Source organism: Symphodus melops (assembly GCF_947650265.1).
Source record: "Symphodus melops genome assembly, chromosome: 13".
In the NCBI taxonomy this organism is placed as follows: domain Eukaryota; kingdom Metazoa; phylum Chordata; class Actinopteri; order Labriformes; family Labridae; genus Symphodus; species Symphodus melops.
Window position 1 is genome coordinate 7,558,175 of NC_136703.1, and position 21,856 is coordinate 7,580,030.

Sequence of the window (21,856 nt, forward strand, 5' to 3'; positions counted from 1 at the left end):
CGTCAAAGCCTCCGCAAGAATATTATAAAATATATAAAAATGTATAATCCACTTATTTGATTGATGTGTAAAATACATTTTCTTGTCCACACGAGTGGCAATAGCAGCCTTCCATTCACTTCAGACCTCACTTTGAAGACACTGTCATTTCATTTCTATATTTCTTCTGAAAAGGGACTTTTGTTGTTTTGATAGTTCTTATACTGTCAGTGCAAGTGATGTATATATATTTTAGCGTGTGTTGTGTTAAATGATAATTTGCTACATTCACAGCGGCATGACAAAGTTATTAGTACTTTTCGTGCTAGCTAACCTGCTAGCAAACCTCCGTGTTCGGCTCACATTTGGCTCCGAGCGGTCAAAACCAGCGTCTTTACACTCAGGCTGTAAGTCTTCATTGGATGGTTATGTAATTATGGAGCATTAAATCTCTTATGGAAATAATTAATGGGATCAGATAACGAAGACTGTCTAAAGACCTGCGTATATATTGAAAGTAAGTGTTTTGACTTTCTAGTAAGCTGCCTGCTTGTTTTAATGTTAGCTGTAGACTAACGCTAGCTAGAATGGAACTGCTGGCCAGCTTGCCTTATGTAGCGCTGTTTCCATAGAAACGTAAAACGAGTTATTGTCCATGAAAGTCGAGCTTGTATTAGCTCAAAATTAAGCGCTTTTGTGATCTGTAAATTGTTTCTGTGGCTACGTTGATTTAAATTCTACTAATAATCAAGTTTTTAACATTGTATGGGCGTGGATACTTTAAACACGAAAAAAATCGAATGTTTTTCGGGGCGGAAGTGGCGAAACAGGTAGCGAGGTCGTCTCTCAATCGCAAGGTTGAGAGTTCGATTCCAGCTCCTGCCCTTCCAGGGCTTGCCCTATGCACGCTATCATCAGGGGGTCGATGTAAAGCAGCGACCTGCAGGTACACATGGCCAAGTTGCCGCTCCTAGACTGCGGATTCGGCTAGTAGAGCACGTGACCAGCTGAGACCCCGCCCAACTCATCGCAGCCTGGCGATAGCGTCCATTAATGTTTTCTCTATCATCGTTATTATCGTATTAGTAGGACACATCATCATTTATTAATTGGGTCGAGCTGATGGGTACAATGTGAATGAGCCAAGTTTGATTCTTGCAGAAACATGTCCGTTGTGCCCAGTATGAATGCTGTGAATGGTGGCATTAATTACTGAGATCGTCTTCTTGACAACAGTGTGTCAATGTGTAGGTGTGACTTGAGGTATAATCGGAACACCTGATTGGTAGAACAGCACATAGTCAAAAGACTGACAAAAAACAAAACAACAACTATAAACCATTTGTTTTCAAGCAGAAGGATTACCATTGATAGTTTATTTTATTGAGCATAGAGGAATCAGAGTCATTATTCAAGTAAAAGTGAACTGACAAGAGGATTTCTAATTTGATAAATAAGGAGCCACTGTGAAAGAGATGCTACACGATTAAAAGCTGCATTTGACATTATTTCATGTTAGAAATAAGATGAGGGTTAAGTAAATGAACACAATCCAAGAGAAGCTGAGGAAAAGGTGAAGAATACAGCCTCCAAGAAGTTGTGTGGATGAGGAGAGCATTGTTCTGCACAACATGAAGGATATTCCATGCAGACTGTCATATTAGGCTGTATGAGTTTAACTGCAGCTAAGTGAGTGAGTTGATCCTCTGTATGGAGTTGTAGTGTGAAATGCTTGATTTGTGTGCAAGTGCTGCTGTAGTTCAACTTCATTCAGGTCACAGTGAGGCTGAAAGCAAGCGGAAGATAAGATAAAGCTGAATGAGAAACGGTGTGGTTAGAGCTGCTCAAGAGTCAGGATAAATGAAGATAGATGTTAATATTAGAATGAAAGGTTCTCTCTCCTCAAGGTGCAGTTATCACACGTACACTCCTGGTATGCAGAGGCATGTTTAAGAATCCTTCTCCAATGACATCCATCTCCACGCTCTTCTTCCTTCTCTCTGTCAGATTTACTGTTGGTCCGGTTTCCTGTGGCTCAGCGGACAGCTGCAGCAGGTGAACGGCGACCTGCTCTTCACGTCTGCCCCCACAACAGACAGAACGAGATGAAAACAGCCACCAACATCTACATCTTCAGTGTGGGCGTGGCTGACGCTCTGGTCACTCACAGCATGTCTTTCCAGAGCACTGACTATCTGCTCGGCTCCTGGCTGTTTGGCGTGCAAGGTTTTGATCTCCATGGATTTCTACAAGACGTTCACCAGCATCTTTACCCTGACCATGATGAGCGTGGTGAGCTACGTGTGCCAACCAATCAAGGCCCTGGTAAAGCTATAGCCTGAATTATTGGTTGACACAGTTTGAGAAAATAAATTGAAATATTGCTCATTTTCAGGGGCAGACTGATAGATGGTGTGTGTTGACAACAGGCCTGTAGACAATAAGCAAAGTGCACTTAACCCAGGTATATGATGTGAGACTAGCTGTGTGTAGTGTCAATCTGACTGCTGTTAGAGATCTGACTTTAGGGGTTATTAACCTTTCAGACATCCATGGCTCTTAGTGGAGGAATCGGCTGGAGAGCATCATAGCTTAAATGTTAGCATGTTAAAACGGCTAACACTGTATGCATAATAGTATATGTTGACTAAGATGTCATCAACAGGTTTGCATTGTCGTTGTGAGTACATAAGCTAGCAGCAAACTAAAATGTAGCATTACTGTCAATGCTTAAAGGGCATTTGTTAGCAAGGCGACTGTAGTTTTATTGAGTGACTGAATCCTTGGTGCTAACTGTGTTCAAACAGGGATTACAGAGTGTGCTCTACAGTTCCCTGAAGCTTACATCTACTGGGACACCCTGATGAAGATCTGTGTCTTCACCTTTGTAGCACCTGTCATAACCATCATGTCTGCCACACTCTGTTGCTCATGGGCTGAAGAGGATCACACGCCTAGTGCTGGTGGTGGTTGGAGTCTTGGTGGTGTACTGGACCCCCATCCGCATCGTCATCATGGTTAAGGCCCTGTCAGCCAACGTGCCGGAGACCACCTGGAGGCCATCCTCGACGCTTTCCTCCAGGAGAACTTCAAGAGGTGCTTCAGGGACTTGTGCTGCCCCGGAGCCAGGAGACATGGGGACTGTGAGGGGGTGAGTCGCAGTCGGGTGAGGAGCACCCTGCGGGACCACTCATATCCACAGAAAGGACTCTTTGAATGTATTCAGCATGTTGGTCAGAGAATCAGTAGACAGAAGAATTGCTAAACTATATTTAATGCTTTTAAAAAATGAAAAGCAATCCCATTTTAAAACCCAAACATCAAAGAATGTGTCCTACGCACCGATGTTGCCTGTGTAGCCAAAACCGTATCAGGTGATGAAGACACTGTTGTTGAGAAACATAAATAAGCTGTATGGTTGGAGTGGATGACATGATCATTAAAAAGAAAGCTGTGCCTGACTGGATCAATCCCATGACTTTAAGATGCTGCTCTTTGACTTTGATGGCTCAATGTGTAACAATCCGCCACCAATCCCAGACAGAAACTACATTTAGTTGTTGGAGAAATATCTGCCAGAATCTACAGTAAGAAAGTGCTTGAAATATAACTTTGAACTAATCAAGGTGTAGAGAAACAAGGAGTTAATGACAGACTAAGAACACATAGAATAAGCCCTTATCCAAAAACCCAGATAATGACCTTTAATTTGACAACAATTCAGGTTGAAGTGGGATCAGACTACTCTGAAAAACTTTGGGATACTGTTACCAAAAGAAATGCCCACATTGGGGAAGATTAATTATAGACCCCCTTATGACTCAAATAAGATCAGATATTCAAAGATGGAACTGTATCCCGTTTGTGAGTCTCACCCAGAGGCTTGAATCTGTTCAAATGAGTATTCTTCCAAGACTTTGATTTCTCTTTTAGGCTCTACCAGTTGACATTTAAAAAAAATGGGATAGAATTATCTCCTGAGAAATTTGGCAGTGAAAAAACAACCTGGAGTTAGGTTTAAAACATTACAACTGGTCAAAAAAGACGATGCCATGGCAGTACCACACATGAAAGATCTTTTTTCCTCAGTTCAATTAAGGCCATTGTTGAATCTATGTGTAACCCAGTCTTAAAAACGGGATTAAAATATAAATATTGATGTAACTAATTAAAATCCCCACATGTCAGAGTAGGCATTAATATTGACTAAAAAGCACATAAATATAAATTGATAAATATTGTTTAAAAGAAATCATTTCAAAATACGTGATACGTATTTTCGTTGACACTCCGAGCAGCCAATTGCGCTGTAGTCTAAAATCCATATTAGCCAATAAGGTCAAGTCTCCTCCTGATCACTACGTGCTCTGCATGAGAGAAACCTTTTAACTGCTCCGGGGAAGCTAACGTGTCAGTCGCAGTTTTTGGTGGAAATACAACGTGATTGATATTGAGAGTCCCAAAGGCTGTGAAACGATGTGAGCTGGGAAACCGTGTGTCCCGCGTGAGATGTAGCATGGTGAGTGCTATTCATTGTGTATGGGAGCTAGTTAGCATGCTAATCTCCGGATGCTAACCTCCGAGTGGTATCTCCGCTAGCTTTTTCATTACGAAAATGCACTTTTAAGAGGTATAAATGATTACCCAAGGTCCCAATTCAATTGATACGAAATACTATTGCAAGGTTTATGCAAAGTCACTTGTGTAGAGTTGTAAATTGCTGTTTTCTGTGCAAAATTGTGGACTTAGCACATGCTAATTTTTCCTTGTAGTGCTAATGTGTGGTTAGCCATTGTGAAAATGAGTAGAGTTAATGTGAAGTGCTGGCACACGCACTTTGCCTGTTTTTTGGTTTATTTTTATACACTTAAAGCCTGCAAGTGTAATTGTTGGAGTCAAAGTGTACTTGCTATACACTTTAGAAACACTCATTTTGTTACTGAATGTAAACTATTGTAAACATGGTTTATTTTCCATTTAGTAACTTTTGAAATATAATGTTGTACAACTGAGATATTTAAGAAATTCTTAATGCTTTTCTAGTAGCTATAGTTCTAGTAGCTATATAGAACGTGTAACATGTATAGAGTTTACACAATGTTGTTACTGCAGTTAATTTGATGTGGCTAGTAAATTATTAGAAGACTAGGATTCGGCTGCTGGAGGGCAGGTGCAGCAAACAAAGAGACGCACAACAGTTGCAGTTAAATGTGAAAATATATTGAACACCAGTGAAAAAATCCCAAAGTAAAGCCCAAAATATTTACATATTGCAGTTCATGAACCGGTTGGAAATTCAAAACAAAATTCAAAAATGGACACACTAAGCAATATTCCAGTGCAGTTGTTTAAACTGCCAACCTGAACTGCAGTAGCCTGGTCCCCAAGTCCTTAACTGCATAAACAATTAATTCACTGAGCTTTCGAACAAACAGGTTATAGATTTGAAAAGTAATGATCCAATAGTGCAAAGTCCAGTACGGTTTGGTTGTGATGCAGTTTAATGCTCAGTTGGAGGATGTGGGAGGGGTAACAGGCTTGCAGGGCCTCCTACCAAACCATCAACAGCAGGTACAGTTTTCAGGCTCCTGGCCGTGTTCCGTAGCTCGCCATCGGGGAACTGGTCCTAAAGCAGGACACCTGGCCAGTTCAGTCAAATCAAAAGGCACGCACAAGATACCAGCTCCCCAACGCAGTGACAATGGTCTGGTTTCTGCAACTGCTGTCCCTTGGCTTCTCTCCCACACACCTGAGGAGAATGAAGCCAGGGCAGCTAAACTGGTACCTTGTGATTGGTGAGTCCACGTCACATGATCGCCTCATGTGACGGTGCATTTGAGGGAGTGGGAAATTTAAATGAACCAGTGTTACAAACGCAGTTTAAGATATTGTCTGACCTGTTTCCAGGTTAGGTTTTTTGTTCTGGATTGGATTTCCGAAGATTCTCCAGATCTGGATGGCGAGCCGTAGCCCGAACCACAACTACTGGTAACCGTAACCCAACTACAGTTTCAAAAGAACATTGAACGACTAAACAAAACTTTGAAGGACTTAAAGAACATTGAAAGAACTTTACTGTTTTTGAGGGTACTTTATTTTATTTTTCAAAGCACGCATGTTGTATTGCTCTTGTATATAATTCTTCTGAAACAATTTGCAGAGTAAAGTCATTGTTTCACTGCAACTTTGTGTGTGCGCCTCCTTTGGTGTTGCATCCCCAAGGCTCCTACGAATCTTGAATCTTCTGATCAGGCCCAGTTATCCCTTCAGTCTATCTTGCACTACATAAGGGTACAGAAAGCACCATAAGTGCTACATATGCAACAAAGATCACAAATCCAGATGGAAAGACATTGAACTTTCATTTACTAAGAGCCGTCAAATCCAGTCAACGCTTGGCTTGTTGAGAAACATCCCAGTCTGAAGGAGCCAGGGTCCGAAAAAGGATAGTACTGGTGGTTTCACAGCCTCAAATTTAAGTTTGGAAACTATCGGCAAAAGTTGAGTGCAGCAGGATGCTCGGAGGTGGTAGTGAACAAAAGAAAAGGAGGAGATGCGAAGGGAAAACGTCTGAAGAAGTCAAAGAAGGGTGAGGGTGAAGGATTGAGTCCTGAAAACATGGAGGAAAAGCGCAAGATGATGGAAGTTGAAATGATCTTTACACCTTCTTTTATTGAGCCTATGTCTCCTAACTGCAGCCTGTTGTACGTAACACTGGGCACTTGGATTAGCACGTTCCTTTCAAAGGTGTTAAATTTAGACACCGTCACTGGCTTGGTAAATCACATAGCGTGTACTAACTCAACTTCTTTGCATTTTCTCCTCCCAGTATTTTGCACGCTGAGGCAGGAACGCCTCGCGTTGCATATTCATTAAGGCAAACGTACTATTTGGACAATAGGTGTTGTTTTTGTTCACATGAAAGACTCATTCCTCACTGCACGCTGTTCGTAGATCAGATGGCACATTTATTTCTGGTGGTATCAAGTTTGCACACGTTTTAAGACGCGCAAAGGTTTAGTAAATCAGGCCCTGTGTTTTCTATTTAAAATGTTTGACTAATCAAGCAGAAGCAGCTTGACATGTTGTACTGCCTTGAGAAAGATGTAAGTGGAGGAGCTGACGAGCATAAAATGATGCAGCCGTTGTTGTTTGGTATGAGATTGTCCTCATACTGCATGTTTCTTTGTCTTGTAGGACTCAAATGAGAGAAGGAGGACTGCTGCTCTGCTTGTTCTGCCACACTTCATAACCGGCAAAGATCCATCAGATGTCATCAGGATGTGTGACGTAAGACCGTAAGTATTTAGTAATGCAACACTACAGATGTGTAGGATATAACGATCAAAGCAGCGAGAGCGTAGGACCGGGCTTGTGCGTCTGAATATTTTGCACAGTTAAGGTTTACATCTGGGATAGTGACACAGGAAAATGTATACAAGCCAGTGAGACGTTATTTTGAAAATGACACTTGTAAAGCCTCTTTAGACTCTGGATGAAGCCGTGAAGGGGATGAAACTTGACCTACTGATAGGCCATGAAGGTGCTGGACGGGAGGCCGTTCCATGTGATATCTTGGACGTGGCAGTTGTGGTTGAGGAGACCATTGTGCTGCACAACAAGAAGGATATTCCATGCAGCTTTGCAATACTTATGGCCATCATCTACTGTATGATGACTGTATGATACTTAGTTTGAAAACTTAAGTTGAATTGCTGCCTTAAAAACTCGAGTTAACCAAACTCGAAAAGGCAATTAGTTTGAATTGGTTTAAGTTACCTTAACTTGGAAATGTGAGTGAGAAATAGTGTGCATTGATTTGACACTAGAAAGCTAGTTTTCCTGTACATATTACATATCATAATTAGGTGTTTGAACTCAAAGTATCAAGTTCAAGCAATAAATGATTATTAATTAAACGACTTGCATAAGTTCAATTTGAGAGTTGAAATAATGTGGAATTCTGTGTTGCTTTGACAAGAGAAAGCTAGTTTTCTTGAATGAATTATGAGTGATAGTTGTTTTAACTCAGAGTATCAAGTAAAAAGTGTGATCATGAATTAAACGAGTTCTACAACTTAACATTGTGAGATGAAACAAAGCTCATCTTGAAGTTGAGTCAGCTTGTGTTTTTAAGGCAGCATTTGAACTTGAGTTTCTAAGTTGAGCCACCTTGATCATTTTTACAGTGTGGGAGTTTAAGGTAGTAGCCTCTGCAATCAGTGTGTGGATGTTGTGTGAGGGGGTGACTGTGACAGGGAAGCACTTGGAGAAGTCAGACAACTCTATTTCTCTCTCACTCTCTCTCTTTCTGCCCCTCCCGCTCTCCCACTTTCTCAGCCCAGAACAGTCTTGGCAGAGGAACGTTCATCATGAGCCTGGCTCAGCTCAGGAATTCCTGTGAAAAGAAAGCTGTTTTTCTTGTGCTGCTCCCAAAAGTCCTTGTGCACATCCCTGAGTTTCCTGAAAACTTCAGGAAAACGCTGAGTTTTCAAGTCGACCTGGATCAGGCAGGGCCAATCACAGCCCTTTTTGAATTATCAGGGTTTAATATGATAACTGAGACATTTTTAGAAACAACAGAGACGACTGTCATTGGCTTTAGGATGGCATGAATATTCAGCAAACTAGAAGGTAGTGGGTTTATCCAATTGGGTGCAGAGCTACAACCCTTCACAAAACAACACCTGGAGAGCACTACCTCGTACAGGTGTAATTATTTCCAGACCTTCATAAAACGGTATATATTACCTGTAAGGTTTTCATTGTTTTCATTCATTACTCACACTATGTCTCTCTTTCTCCATCTTGTTTTTCTTGTGATCGTTTGTCAGCTCACTGTTGTGGTGTTTTTTTCCACTTTCAGTGAAACCAAACTCAGTTAGCGCATCCTTTAATAACTGTTATATTTGAAACTGTTCCTCTTTGCTGTTGTCATTTCAGCAACGTGACAGAATCCCCCCCTCACCCCGCGGTCTTCTTGTCATTCAGCGCCTGGGGGTCCGTCATCCATATCCAGATCTCCACCCATGCTCTCGACCCCCTCAGCGCAACTGCCAGTGTCCAGACTCCATCAGGGGGATTTTAATCCTTCTTGTTGATGTGATACTGCCAGCAGCTAATAGTTTTGCTTCAGGAGTTCAGGACTTCAGGAGTGCATTGACAAGTTGCATCTGTCAAAGGGGATTATAATTTGCTTTTATTTCATTCATGAAATAATAAGCCAGACAGGAGACACTTACAGGTAATGGAAGTATTCATTTACTGGTGAGGAAACAGGCAGAACTAGCAGAAGGAGATGAAACACTCCAGGTGTGTGAACTCGACAAAAAAAAAAAAAATCAGTTGAAAGAAAACAGATGGAGGAAAGAGGAGAGAGAGGGGGGGGGGGAGTTACAGGGGAAGCGGACGAGATTCGAGCCATGCAGAGTCATAGTACACCTCATCACGTTATCCTCTAGTCGGCTTGGTGTTGTGGGATACATGGAACAGAGATAATAACATTGTTTCACTCCAGGTTTTTTCGAAGGCAGTTCAGCAACTGTATGCGATCGTCTTTTGAAGATGTCAGCTTGAGGGCAGAACTTTCGGCAGGAACATTTGCCAATATGTCCTTTTGTAAAGCTTCTACAACTTCACAATATATATGTGTACTTTTAATAGGCAACCTAGTTCTGTGACTTCATTTCTGTATTTGTATTTAAATAAAGGAAGTCCTTTTTACATTTTGTGTACTCCTTACTACTTCCATAAATCATTAATAACCAGATATTCATTGTCAAAGGCTTAACACTTTTTCTTCTTACATTTTGATTTCTAACTGAGGCCTACGATTTACTTCAGCTGCATCTTTCTGCCAGCTTTGTAGCTGCACAGCTCCAGCAGTGTCTTATGTACAGCTCTAGATGGCAGCCATTCTCAAAGCAAGGTTGCCTTTTCTTCACATGGTGTAAGCCACCCAGTAGATCACGTTCACCACAGCAAAAGTGAAAGGGAAAACAGCCCTGGCATAGATGTCCATTGTATCGGCATCAATGGGCTTGCAGACACACTTGGAACAGCACTTCTTTTCCTCCTTGGTCTCCTCTGTCTGCTTGGACCTTCTCCTCCTCGGCTCAGTCTCCTCGCTACCGCCCTCTCCGGGGATTTCACTGCTTGACCGCTGGGCCCGTCCATGGCGGTTGGCTATCATCACGCTCTGGTTCATACCGGTAACCAAAAAGGAAAACAGAACCATAGCCTGTTCTCCATTCTTCACAATGGACTGTAGGGAGGCACACAGAAGAATGTAAAAACTTGTAGAGGTCTCGAAGAATGTGATTTATAATCTCTCAGTATCAAGCAACCTATTTGACATAAAAAAGACAGTAAACCCTTCAGCAGAAGGACCTGTCTTCCCCTGTTTCCATGCAATAAAGCATCCTTTCATATGATAAGGACACAAACACAAAGTACACGTGAGGGATCTGAGACTTGAAACACATGCTGGAGGCACCACCACATAGCTGGATTATCTTGAGATCGAATTTGCATTTTCCTTAATATCTATGACATATGTTTTATGTTACCTACAGCAGGTAAATTATCCACACTGTAACCAATACAATAATTATTAAATAGAATAAGACATCAGATGATGCCAAAAAAGCTAAAAACAATCTGATATCAATTCTATGACTTTATCCTGTCATAGAGATTCTTTCTCAATACTGCAACCAGAAACTTCAGCCTCCAATCTTATTGAACTACAACTGGTCTTGTTAAAATTACTTTGAAGATGATCAGCATTGTACATTAGTACAGTTGAGGTATTTCATTTGGTGGTCACTAGATGGCAGTCTTGTCAATGGTAGGACCTTCATTCTGTATGATGTCTGTGCATGAGACAGTGAACGTTCAATTACGTCAAAGCCTCCGCAAGAATATTATAAAATATATAAAAATGTATAATCCACTTATTTGATTGATGTGTAAAATACATTTTCTTGTCCACACGAGTGGCAATAGCAGCCTTCCATTCACTTCAGACCTCACTTTGAAGACACTGTCATTTCATTTCTATATTTCTTCTGAAAAGGGACTTTTGTTGTTTTGATAGTTCTTATACTGTCAGTGCAAGTGATGTATATATATTTTAGCGTGTGTTGTGTTAAATGATAATTTGCTACATTCACAGCGGCATGACAAAGTTATTAGTACTTTTCGTGCTAGCTAACCTGCTAGCAAACCTCCGTGTTCGGCTCACATTTGGCTCCGAGCGGTCAAAACCAGCGTCTTTACACTCAGGCTGTAAGTCTTCATTGGATGGTTATGTAATTATGGAGCATTAAATCTCTTATGGAAATAATTAATGGGATCAGATAACGAAGACTGTCTAAAGACCTGCGTATATATTGAAAGTAAGTGTTTTGACTTTCTAGTAAGCTGCCTGCTTGTTTTAATGTTAGCTGTAGACTAACGCTAGCTAGGATGGAACTGCTGGCCAGCTTGCCTTATGTAGCGCTGTTTCCATAGAAACGTAAAACGAGTTATTGTCCATGAAAGTCGAGCTTGTATTAGCTCAAAATTAAGCGCTTTTGTGATCTGTAAATTGTTTCTGTGGCTACGTTGATTTAAATTCTACTAATAATCAAGTTTTTAACATTGTATGGGGGTGGATACTTTAAATACGAAAAAAATCGAATTTTTTTCGGGGCGGAAGTGGCGAAACAGGTAGCGAGGTCGTCTCTCAATCGCAAGGTTGAGAGTTCGATTCCAGCTCCTGCCCTTCCAGGGCTTGCCCTATGCACGCTATCATCAGGGGGTCGATGTAAAGCAGCGACCTGCAGGTACACATGGCCAAGTTGCCGCTCCTAGACTGCGGATTCGGCTAGTAGAGCACGTGACCAGCTGAGACCCCGCCCAACTCATCGCAGCCTGGCGATAGCGTCCATTAATGTTTTCTCTATCATCGTTATTATCGTATTAGTAGGACACATCATCATTTATTAATTGGGTCGAGCTGATGGGTACAATGTGAATGAGCCAAGTTTGATTCTTGCAGAAACATGTCCGTTGTGCCCAGTATGAATGCTGTGAATGGTGGCATTAATTACTGAGATCGTCTTCTTGACAACAGTGTGTCAATGTGTAGGTGTGACTTGAGGTATAATCGGAACACCTGATTGGTAGAACAGCACATAATCAAAAGACTGACAAAAAACAAAACAACAACTATAAACCATTTGTTTTCAAGCAGAAGGATTACCATTGATAGTTTATTTTATTGAGCATAGAGGAATCAGAGTCATTATTCAAGTAAAAGTGAACTGACAAGAGGATTTCTAATTTGATAAATAAGGAGCCACTGTGAAAGAGATGCTACACGATTAAAAGCTGCATTTGACATTATTTCATGTTAGAAATAAGATGAGGGTTAAGTAAATGAACACAATCCAAGAGAAGCTGAGGAAAAGGTGAAGAATACAGCCTCCAAGAAGTTGTGTGGATGAGGAGAGCATTGTTCTGCACAACATGAAGGATATTCCATGCAGACTGTCATATTAGGCTGTATGAGTTTAACTGCAGCTAAGTGAGTGAGTTGATCCTCTGTATGGAGTTGTAGTGTGAAATGCTTGATTTGTGTGCAAGTGCTGCTGTAGTTCAACTTCATTCAGGTCACAGTGAGGCTGAAAGCAAGCGGAAGATAAGATTAAGCTGAATGAGAAACGGTGTGGTTAGAGCTGCTCAAGAGTCAGGATAAATGAAGATAGATGTCAATATTAGAATGAAAGGTTCTCTCTCCTCAAGGTGCAGTTATCACACGTACACTCCTGGTATGCAGAGGCATGTTTAAGAATCCTTCTCCAATGACATCCATCTCCACGCTCTTCTTCCTTCTCTCTGTCAGATTTACTGTTGGTCCGGTTTCCTGTGGCTCAGCGGACAGCTGCAGCAGGTGAACGGCGACCTGCTCTTCACGTCTGCCCCCACAACAGACAGAACGAGATGAAAACAGCCACCAACATCTACATCTTCAGTGTGGGCGTGGCTGACGCTCTGGTCACTCACAGCATGTCTTTCCAGAGCACTGACTATCTGCTCGGCTCCTGGCTGTTTGGCGTGCAAGGTTTTGATCTCCATGGATTTCTACAAGACGTTCACCAGCATCTTTACCCTGACCATGATGAGCGTGGTGAGCTACGTGTGCCAACCAATCAAGGCCCTGGTAAAGCTATAGCCTGAATTATTGGTTGACACAGTTTGAGAAAATAAATTGAAATATTGCTCATTTTCAGGGGCAGACTGATAGATGGTGTGTGTTGACAACAGGCCTGTAGACAATAAGCAAAGTGCACTTAACCCAGGCATATGATATGAGACTAGCTGTGTGTAGTGTCAATCTGACTGCTGTTAGAGATCTGACTTTAGGGGTTATTAACCTTTCAGACATCCATGGCTCTTAGTGGAGGAATCGGCTGGAGAGCATCATAGCTTAAATGTTAGCATGTTAAAACGGCTAACACTGTATGCATAATAGTATATGTTGACTAAGATGTCATCAACAGGTTTGCATTGTCGTTGTGAGTACATAAGCTAGCAGCAAACATTAAAATGTAGCATTACTGTCAATGCTTAAAGGGCATTTGTTAGCAAGGCGACTGTAGTTTTATTGAGTGACTGAATCCTTGGTGCTAACTGTGTTCAAACAGGGATTACAGAGTGTGCTCTACAGTTCCCTGAAGCTTACATCTACTGGGACACCCTGATGAAGATCTGTGTCTTCACCTTTGTAGCACCTGTCATAACCATCATGTCTGCCACACTCTGTTGCTCATGGGCTGAAGAGGATCACACGCCTAGTGCTGGTGGTGGTTGGAGTCTTGGTGGTGTACTGGACCCCCATCCGCATCGTCATCATGGTTAAGGCCCTGTCAGCCAACGTGCCGGAGACCACCTGGAGGCCATCCTCGACGCTTTCCTCCAGGAGAACTTCAAGAGGTGCTTCAGGGACTTGTGCTGCCCCGGAGCCAGGAGACATGGGGACTGTGAGGGGGTGAGTCGCAGTCGGGTGAGGAGCACCCTGCGGGACCACTCATATCCACAGAAAGGACTCTTTGAATGTATTCAGCATGTTGGTCAGAGAATCAGTAGACAGAAGAATTGCTAAACTATATTTAATGCTTTTAAAAAATGAAAAGCAATCCCATTTTAAAACCCAAACATCAAAGAATGTGTCCTACGCACCGATGTCGCCTGTGTAGCCAAAACCGTATCAGGTGATGAAGACACTGTTGTTGAGAAACATATCAAAACATAAATAAGCTGTATGGTTGGAGTGGATGACATGATCATTAAAAAGGAAGCTGTGCCTGACTGGATCAATCCCATGACTTTAAGATGCTGCTCTTTGACTTTGATGGCTCAATGTGTAACAATCCGCCACCAATCCCAGACAGAAACTACATTTAGTTGTTGGAGAAATATCTGCCAGAATCTACAGTAAGAAAGTGCTTGAAATATAACTTTGAACTAATCAAGGTGTAGAGAAACAAGGAGTTAATGACAGACTAAGAACACATAGAATAAGCCCTTATCCAAAAACCCAGATAATGACCTTTAATTTGACAACAATTCAGGTTGAAGTGGGATCAGACTACTCTGAAAAACTTTGGGATACTGTTACCAAAAGAAATGCCCACATTGGGGAAGATTAATTATAGACCCCCTTATGACTCAAATAAGATCAGATATTCAAAGATGGAACTGTATCCCGTTTGTGAGTCTCACCCAGAGGCTTGAATCTGTTCAAATGAGTATTCTTCCAAGACTTTGATTTCTCTTTTAGGCTCTACCAGTTGACATTTAAAAAAATTGGGATAGAATTATCTCCTGAGAAATTTGGCAGTGAAAAAACAACCTGGAGTTGGGTTTAAAACATTACAACTGGTCAAAAAAGACGATGCCATGGCAGTACCACACATGAAAGATTATTTTCAGTTCAATTAAGGCCATTGTTGAATCTATGTGTAACCCAGTCTTAAAAACGGGATTAAAATATAAATATTGATGTAACTAATTAAAATCCCCACATGTCAGAGTAGGCATTAATATTGACTAAAAAGCACATAAATATAAATTGATAAATATTGTTTAAAAGAAATCATTTCAAAATACGTGATACGTATTTTCGTTGACACTCCGAGCAGCCAATTGCGCTGTAGTCTAAAATCCATATTAGCCAATAAGGTCAAGTCTCCTCCTGATCACTACGTGCTCTGCATGAGAGAAACCTTTTAACTGCTCCGGGGAAGCTAACGTGTCAGTCGCAGTTTTTGGTGGAAATACAACGTGATTGATACTGAGAGTCCCAAAGGCTGTGAAACGATGTGAGCTGGGAAACCGTGTGTCCCGCGTGAGATGTAGCATGGTGAGTGCTATTCATTGTGTATGGGAGCTAGTTAGCATGCTAATCTCCGGATGCTAACCTCCGAGTGGTATCTCCGCTAGCTTTTTCATTACGAAAATGCACTTTTAAGAGGTATAAATGATTACCCAAGGTCCCAATTCAATTGATACGAAATACTATTGCAAGGTGTATGCAAAGTCACTTGTGTAGAGTTGTAAATTGCTGTTTTCTGCAAAATTGTGGACTTAGCACATGCTAATTTTTCCTTGTAGTGCTAATGTGTGGTTAGCCATTGTGAAAATGAGTAGAGTTAATGTGAAGTGCTGGCACACGCACTTTGCCTGTTTTTTAGTTTATTTTTATACACTTAAAGCCTGCAAGTGTAATTGTTGGAGTCAAAGTGTACTTGCTATACACTTTAGAAACACTCATTTTGTTACTGAATGTAAACTATTGTAAACATGGTTTATTTTCCATTTAGTAACTTTTGAAATATAATGTTGTACAACTGAGATATTTAAGAAATTCTTAATGCTTTTCTAGTAGCTATAGTTCTAGTAGCTATATAGAACGTGTAACATGTATAGAGTTTACACAATGTAGTTACTGCAGTTAATTTGATGTGGCTAGTAAATTATTAGAAGACTAGGATTCGGCTGCTGGAGGGCAGGTGCAGCAAACAAAGAGACAGACAACAGTTGCAGTTAAATGTGAAAATATATTGAATACCAGTGAAAAAATCCCAAAGTAAAGCCCAAAATATTTACATATTGCAGTTCATGAACCGGTTGGAAATTCAAAACAAAATTCAAAAATGGACACACTAAACAATATTCCAGTGCAGTTGTTTAAACTGCCAACCTGAACTGCAGTAGCCTGGTCCCCAAGTCCTTAACTGCATAAACAATTAATTCACTGAGCTTTCGAACAAACAGGTTATAGATTTGAAAAGTAATGATCCAATAGTGCAAAGTCCAGTACGGTTTGGTTGTGATGCAGTTTAATGCTCAGTTGGAGGATGTGGGAGGGGTAACAGGCTTGCAGAGCCTCCTACCAGACCATCAACAGCAGGTACAGTTTTCAGGCTCCTGGCCGTGTTCCGTAGCTCGCCATCGGGGAACTGGTCCTAAAGCAGGACACCTGGCCAGTTCAGTCAAATCAAAAGGCACGCACAAGATACCAGCTCCCCAACGCGTCACTGCGTTGGGGAGCTGGTATCTTGTGTGTGCCTTTTGGTCTGGTTTCTGCAACTGCTGTCCCTTGGCTTCTCTCCCACACACCTGAGGAGAATGAAGCCAGGGCAGCTAAACTGGTACCTTGTGATTGGTGAGTCCACGTCACATGATCGCCTCATGTGACGGTGCATTTGAGGGAGTGGGAAATTTAAATGAATACAAAGTGAACCAGTGTTACAAATGCAGTTTAAGATATTGTCTGACCTGTTTCCAGGTTAGGTTTTTTGTTCTGGATTGGATTTCCAAAGATTCTCCAGATCTGGATGGCGAGCCGTAGCCCGAACCACAACTACTGGTAACCGTAACCCAACTACAGTTTCAAAAGAACATTGAACGACTAAACAAAACTTTGAAGGACTTAAAGAACATTGAAAGGACTTTACTGTTTTTGAGGGTACTTTATTTTATTTTTCAAAGCACGCATGTTGTATTGCTCTTGTATATAATTCTTCTGAAACAATTTGCAGAGTAAAGTCATTGTTTCACTGCAACTTTGTGTGTGCGCCTCCTTTGGTGTTGCATCCCCAAGGCTCCTACGAATCTTGAATCTTCTGATCAGGCCCAGTTATCCCTTCAGTCTATCTTGCACTACATAAGGGTACAGAAAGCACCATAAGTGCTACATATGCAACAAAGATCACAAATCCAGATGGAAAGACATTGAACTTTCATTTACTAAGAGCCGTCAAATCCAGTCAACGCTTGGCTTGTTGAGAAACATCCCAGTCTAAAGGAGCCAGGGTCCGAAAAAGGATAGTACTGGTGGTTTCACAGCCTCAAATTTAAAGAGCATATTGCAGGTTAAAAAAAAGTTGGGATTAACACTTCATGTTGTCAGATAAGGGCTGTAGAATAAGTACATCAATTTTCTGTATATTCTTCAACACATAAGTGCTCTAATTTAGAGGAGAAAGTGGCTGTTTTTAGCGTAGCTGTTTAGAACTCGCTTTTTTTCAACAACGCGTCATATGACGTCACGTAAGGGAGTCGCGTTCTGTCACTCTGCTTTGATGGGCTTTATGCGTAAGTGTATGAATGAATGAATGAAGCCTTTTTTGTCCCTGGGGGAACTTGTCTTGCACCGAGAGCATCAAACACTTTACAAACAAACATTTAGAAGGCAGCACAAAAGAATTAAAGCACAAAAAACAGGCCAAAACATGATTAAAGAGGTGTAATGATACGTGGTAGTGAGTGAGAATAGACAGGATGCCTCCCTGCAATAGTTTGTAATTTGCGCGGCACACATTCGGGTGCATAGTGTAAGTGGCTTGATTATTCAAAGTGTTTTTTGGTGAATTATTCCCTGAACCTCAGAAACGATCGAACAGACACGTTGAATATTTCGGCATCAGGCGCAAAAGCATTTCCTTATTCATTTAAATCTCTGGGTGTTTAACATAAAATATTATATACGCAGCATTTAATGATTTGATCTGCTGGAATCCTCTGTTATATTCTCTAGTGTGAGCGTAATACGGAACGCGCAGTTTGGAAACAAAACGAAACATAAGCTTTACTTCTGTCGGTCCTTTATCCCATTAAAATGTTAAACTTTTTGTAGTAGCCTAATATATGTGCACGCATTAAACTGTGGAGTGTGTGCGCTGTTGTGCATGTTTGTGTGGATTACGTGCGCTGTGAACTCACGTCAGGAGAATCCTGCATCATACACTGTATTTTCTATAACAACGTGAGCACTGGGCTGCATCAGGAATAAACAATAAAGACATAGTGCTGCATTTGCAAAGGCCGTGTAATCAGGTTCTATGTCTGTCTGTCTGTCTGTCTGTCTGTCTGTCTGCCTGTCTGTCTGTCTGTCTCTCTCTCTCTCGCACGCGCACAGCGCGGTACCGTAATACATTGTACAGATTTGCCGTTTTTACGAGCAGCTCCCATACAATGTAAAGGTGAATGATCGGCACTTGCACCTTCTACAAATTGTTTTTTAATTGATTGAATGTGATTACAAACTTTACATATGCTGATGTGAACACAGCACAAGCCCATATATGGCGAGCTGACACCTGTCACTCAGCAGGACGCCTGCTCCGATCTCTCCTCACACCACTTCTCTCCTGAGGCCGTTATTCCTCTAATCCTGCCTGTTTCTGCTCTCTATCACATCTAACAGGTTCAGAATAATAAGCCAGTGGACCATTATATGTAAAGGAATACATATTTTCTTCCTATTTATTGACGGGAGTGACACTCGGATCCATGCTTTTCTATGGATAGATAGACGGGGATTCAGCGGGACTCTCTTATGTTACGTCACAGCCGAATGCGGAAGTAAAGAGCAAAGACGTGCGAAAACGTACTAAAACGTCTCCAGGAGACCCTGTGGGTTATTAATTTCAGAATTTCTTTAAAAACAGTATTGTTAACGTATTTTCCTATGATTAGTTAAGTTTTGTCTTTAACCTGCAATATGCTCTTTAAGCTTGGAAACTATCGGCAAAAGTTGAGTGCAGCAGGATGCTCGGAGGTGGTAGTGAACAAAAGAAAAGGAGGAGATGCGAAGGGAAAACGTCTGAAGAAGTCAAAGAAGGGTGAGGGTGAAGGATTGAGTCCTGAAAACATGGAGGAAAAGCGCAAGATGATGGAAGTTGAAATGATCTTTACACCTTCTTTTATTGAGCCTATGTCTCCTAACTGCAGCCTGTTGTACGTAACACTGGGCACTTGGATTAGCACGTTCCTTTCAAAGGTGTTAAATTTAGACACCGTCACTGGCTTGGTAAATCACATAGCGTGTACTAACTCAACTTCTTTGCATTTTCTCCTCCCAGTATTTTGCACGCTGAGGCAGGAACGCCTCGCGTTGCATATTCATTAAGGCAAACGTACTATTTGGACAATAGGTGTTGTTTTTGTTCACATGAAAGACTCATTCCTCACTGCACGCTGTTCGTAGATCAGATGGCACATTTATTTCTGGTGGTATCAAGTTTGCACACGTTTTAAGACGCGCAAAGGTTTAGTAAATCAGGCCCTGTGTTTTCTATTTAAAATGTTTGACTAATCAAGCAGAAGCAGCTTGACATGTTGTACTGCCTTGAGAAAGATGTAAGTGGAGGAGCTGACGAGCATAAAATGATGCAGCCGTTGTTGTTTGGTATGAGATTGTCCTCATACTGCATGTTTCTTTGTCTTGTAGGACTCAAATGAGAGAAGGAGGACTGCTGCTCTGCTTGTTCTGCCACACTTCATAACCGGCAAAGATCCATCAGATGTCATCAGGATGTAAGACCGTAAGTATTTAGTAATGCAACACTACAGATGTGTAGGATATAACGATCAAAGCAGCGAGAGCGTAGGACCGGGCTTGTGCGTCTGAATATTTTGCACAGTTAAGGTTTACATCTGGGATAGTGACACAGGAAAATGTATACGAGCCAGTGAGACGTTATTTTGAAAATGACACTTGTAAAGCCTCTTTAGACTCTGGATGAAGCCGTGAAGGGGATGAAACTTGACCTACTGATAGGCCATGAAGGTGCTGGACGGGAGGCCGTTCCATGTGATATCTTGGACGTGGCAGTTGTGGTTGAGGAGACCATTGTGCTGCACAACAAGAAGGATATTCCATGCAGCTTTGCAATACTTATGGCCATCATCTACTGTATGATGACTGTATGATACTTAGTTTGAAAACTTAAGTTGAATTGCTGCCTTAAAAACTCGAGTTAACCAAACTCGAAAAGGCAATTAGTTTGAATTGGTTTAAGTTACCTTAACTTGGAAATGTGAGTGAGAAATAGTGTGCATTGATTTGACACTAGAAAGCTAGTTTTCCTGTACATATTACATATCATAATTAGGTGTTTGAACTCAAAGTATCAAGTTCAAGCAATAAATGATTATTAATTAAACGACTTGCATAAGTTCAATTTGAGAGTTGAAATAATGTGGAATTCTGTGTTGCTTTGACAAGAGAAAGCTAGTTTTCTTGAATGAATTATGAGTGATAGTTGTTTTAACTCAGAGTATCAAGTAAAAAGTGTGATCATGAATTAAACGAGTTCTACAACTTAACATTGTGAGATGAAACAAAGCTCATCTTGAAGTTGAGTCAGCTTGTGTTTTTAAGGCAGCATTTGAACTTGAGTTTCTAAGTTAAGCCACCTTGATCATTTTTACAGTGTGGGAGTTTAAGGTGGTAGCCTCTGCAATCAGTGTGTGGATGTTGTGTGAGGGGGTGCCTGTGACAGGGAAGCACTTGGAGAAGTCAGACAACTCTATTTCTCTCTCACTCTCTCTCTTTCTGCCCCTCCCGCTCTCCCACTTTCTCAGCCCAGAACAGTCTTGGCAGAGGAACGTTCATCATGAGCCTGGCTCAGCTCAGGAATTCCTGTGAAAAGAAAGCTGTTTTTCTTGTGCTGCTCCCAAAAGTCCTTGTGCACATCCCTGAATTTCCTGAAAACTTCAGGAAAACGCTGAGTTTTCAAGTCGACCTGGATCAGGCAGGGCCAATCACAGCCCTTTTTGAATTATCAGGGTTTAATATGATAACTGAGACATTTTTAGAAACAACAAAGACGACTGTCATTGGCTTTAGGATGGCATGAATATTCAGCAAACTAGAAGGTAGTGGGTTTATCCAATTGGGTGCAGAGCTACAACCCTTCACAAAACAACACCTGGAGAGCACTACCTCGTACAGGTGCAATTATTTCCAGACCTTCATAAAACGGTATATATATTACCTGTAAGGTTTTCATTGTTTTCATTCATTACTCACACTCTATGTCTCTCTTTCTCCGTCTTGTTTTTCTTGTGATCGTTTGTCAGCTCACTGTTGTGGTGTTTTTTTCCACTTTCAGTGAAACCAAACTCAGTTAGCGCATCCTTTAATAACTGTTATATTTGAAACTGTTCCTCTTTGCTGTTGTCATTTCAGCAACGTGACAGAATCCCCCCCTCACCCCGCGGTCTTCTTGTCATTCAGCGCCTGGGGGTCCGTCATCCATATCCAGATCTCCACCCATGCTCTCGACCCCCTCAGCGCAACTGCCAGTGTCCAGACTCCATCAGGGGGATTTTAATCCTTCTTGTTGATGTGATACTGCCAGCAGCTAATAGTTTTGCTTCAGGAGTTCAGGACTTCAGGAGTGCATTGACAAGTTGCATCTGTCAAAGGGGATTATAATTTGCTTTTATTTCATTCATGAAATAATAAGCCAGACAGGAGACACTTACAGGTAATGGAAGTATTCATTTACTGGTGAGGAAACGGGCAGAACTAGCAGAA

The 21,856-nt window shown here is 41.4% G+C and overlaps 1 protein-coding gene across 8 annotated transcripts; it reads left to right on the top strand.

Annotated features, from left to right (window-relative positions):
* Positions 1-246: 246 nt before the first annotated feature.
* On the top strand, positions 247-21,856 carry LOC306833681 (delta-type opioid receptor-like). 8 transcript variants are annotated; one of them, XM_079359119.1, is made up of 7 exons: positions 247-496; positions 1,987-2,304; positions 2,787-3,145; positions 7,177-7,269; positions 12,869-13,186; positions 13,671-14,029; positions 19,763-19,848. In XM_079359119.1, the coding sequence occupies exons 1-3, from the start codon at positions 448-450 to the stop codon at positions 2,999-3,001; spliced, it is 582 nt and encodes a 193-aa protein (XP_079215245.1). In that variant the 5' UTR covers positions 247-447; the 3' UTR covers positions 3,002-3,145; positions 7,177-7,269; positions 12,869-13,186; positions 13,671-14,029; positions 19,763-19,848. The 8 variants fall into 8 exon arrangements, 7 of the variants coding, with proteins under 7 accessions (XP_079215245.1, XP_079215247.1, XP_079215250.1 ...); XM_079359121.1 differs by having other exon boundaries at positions 1,987-2,271; XM_079359120.1 differs by lacking the exons at positions 247-496; positions 1,987-2,304; positions 2,787-3,145; positions 7,177-7,269 and adding an exon at positions 11,129-11,378.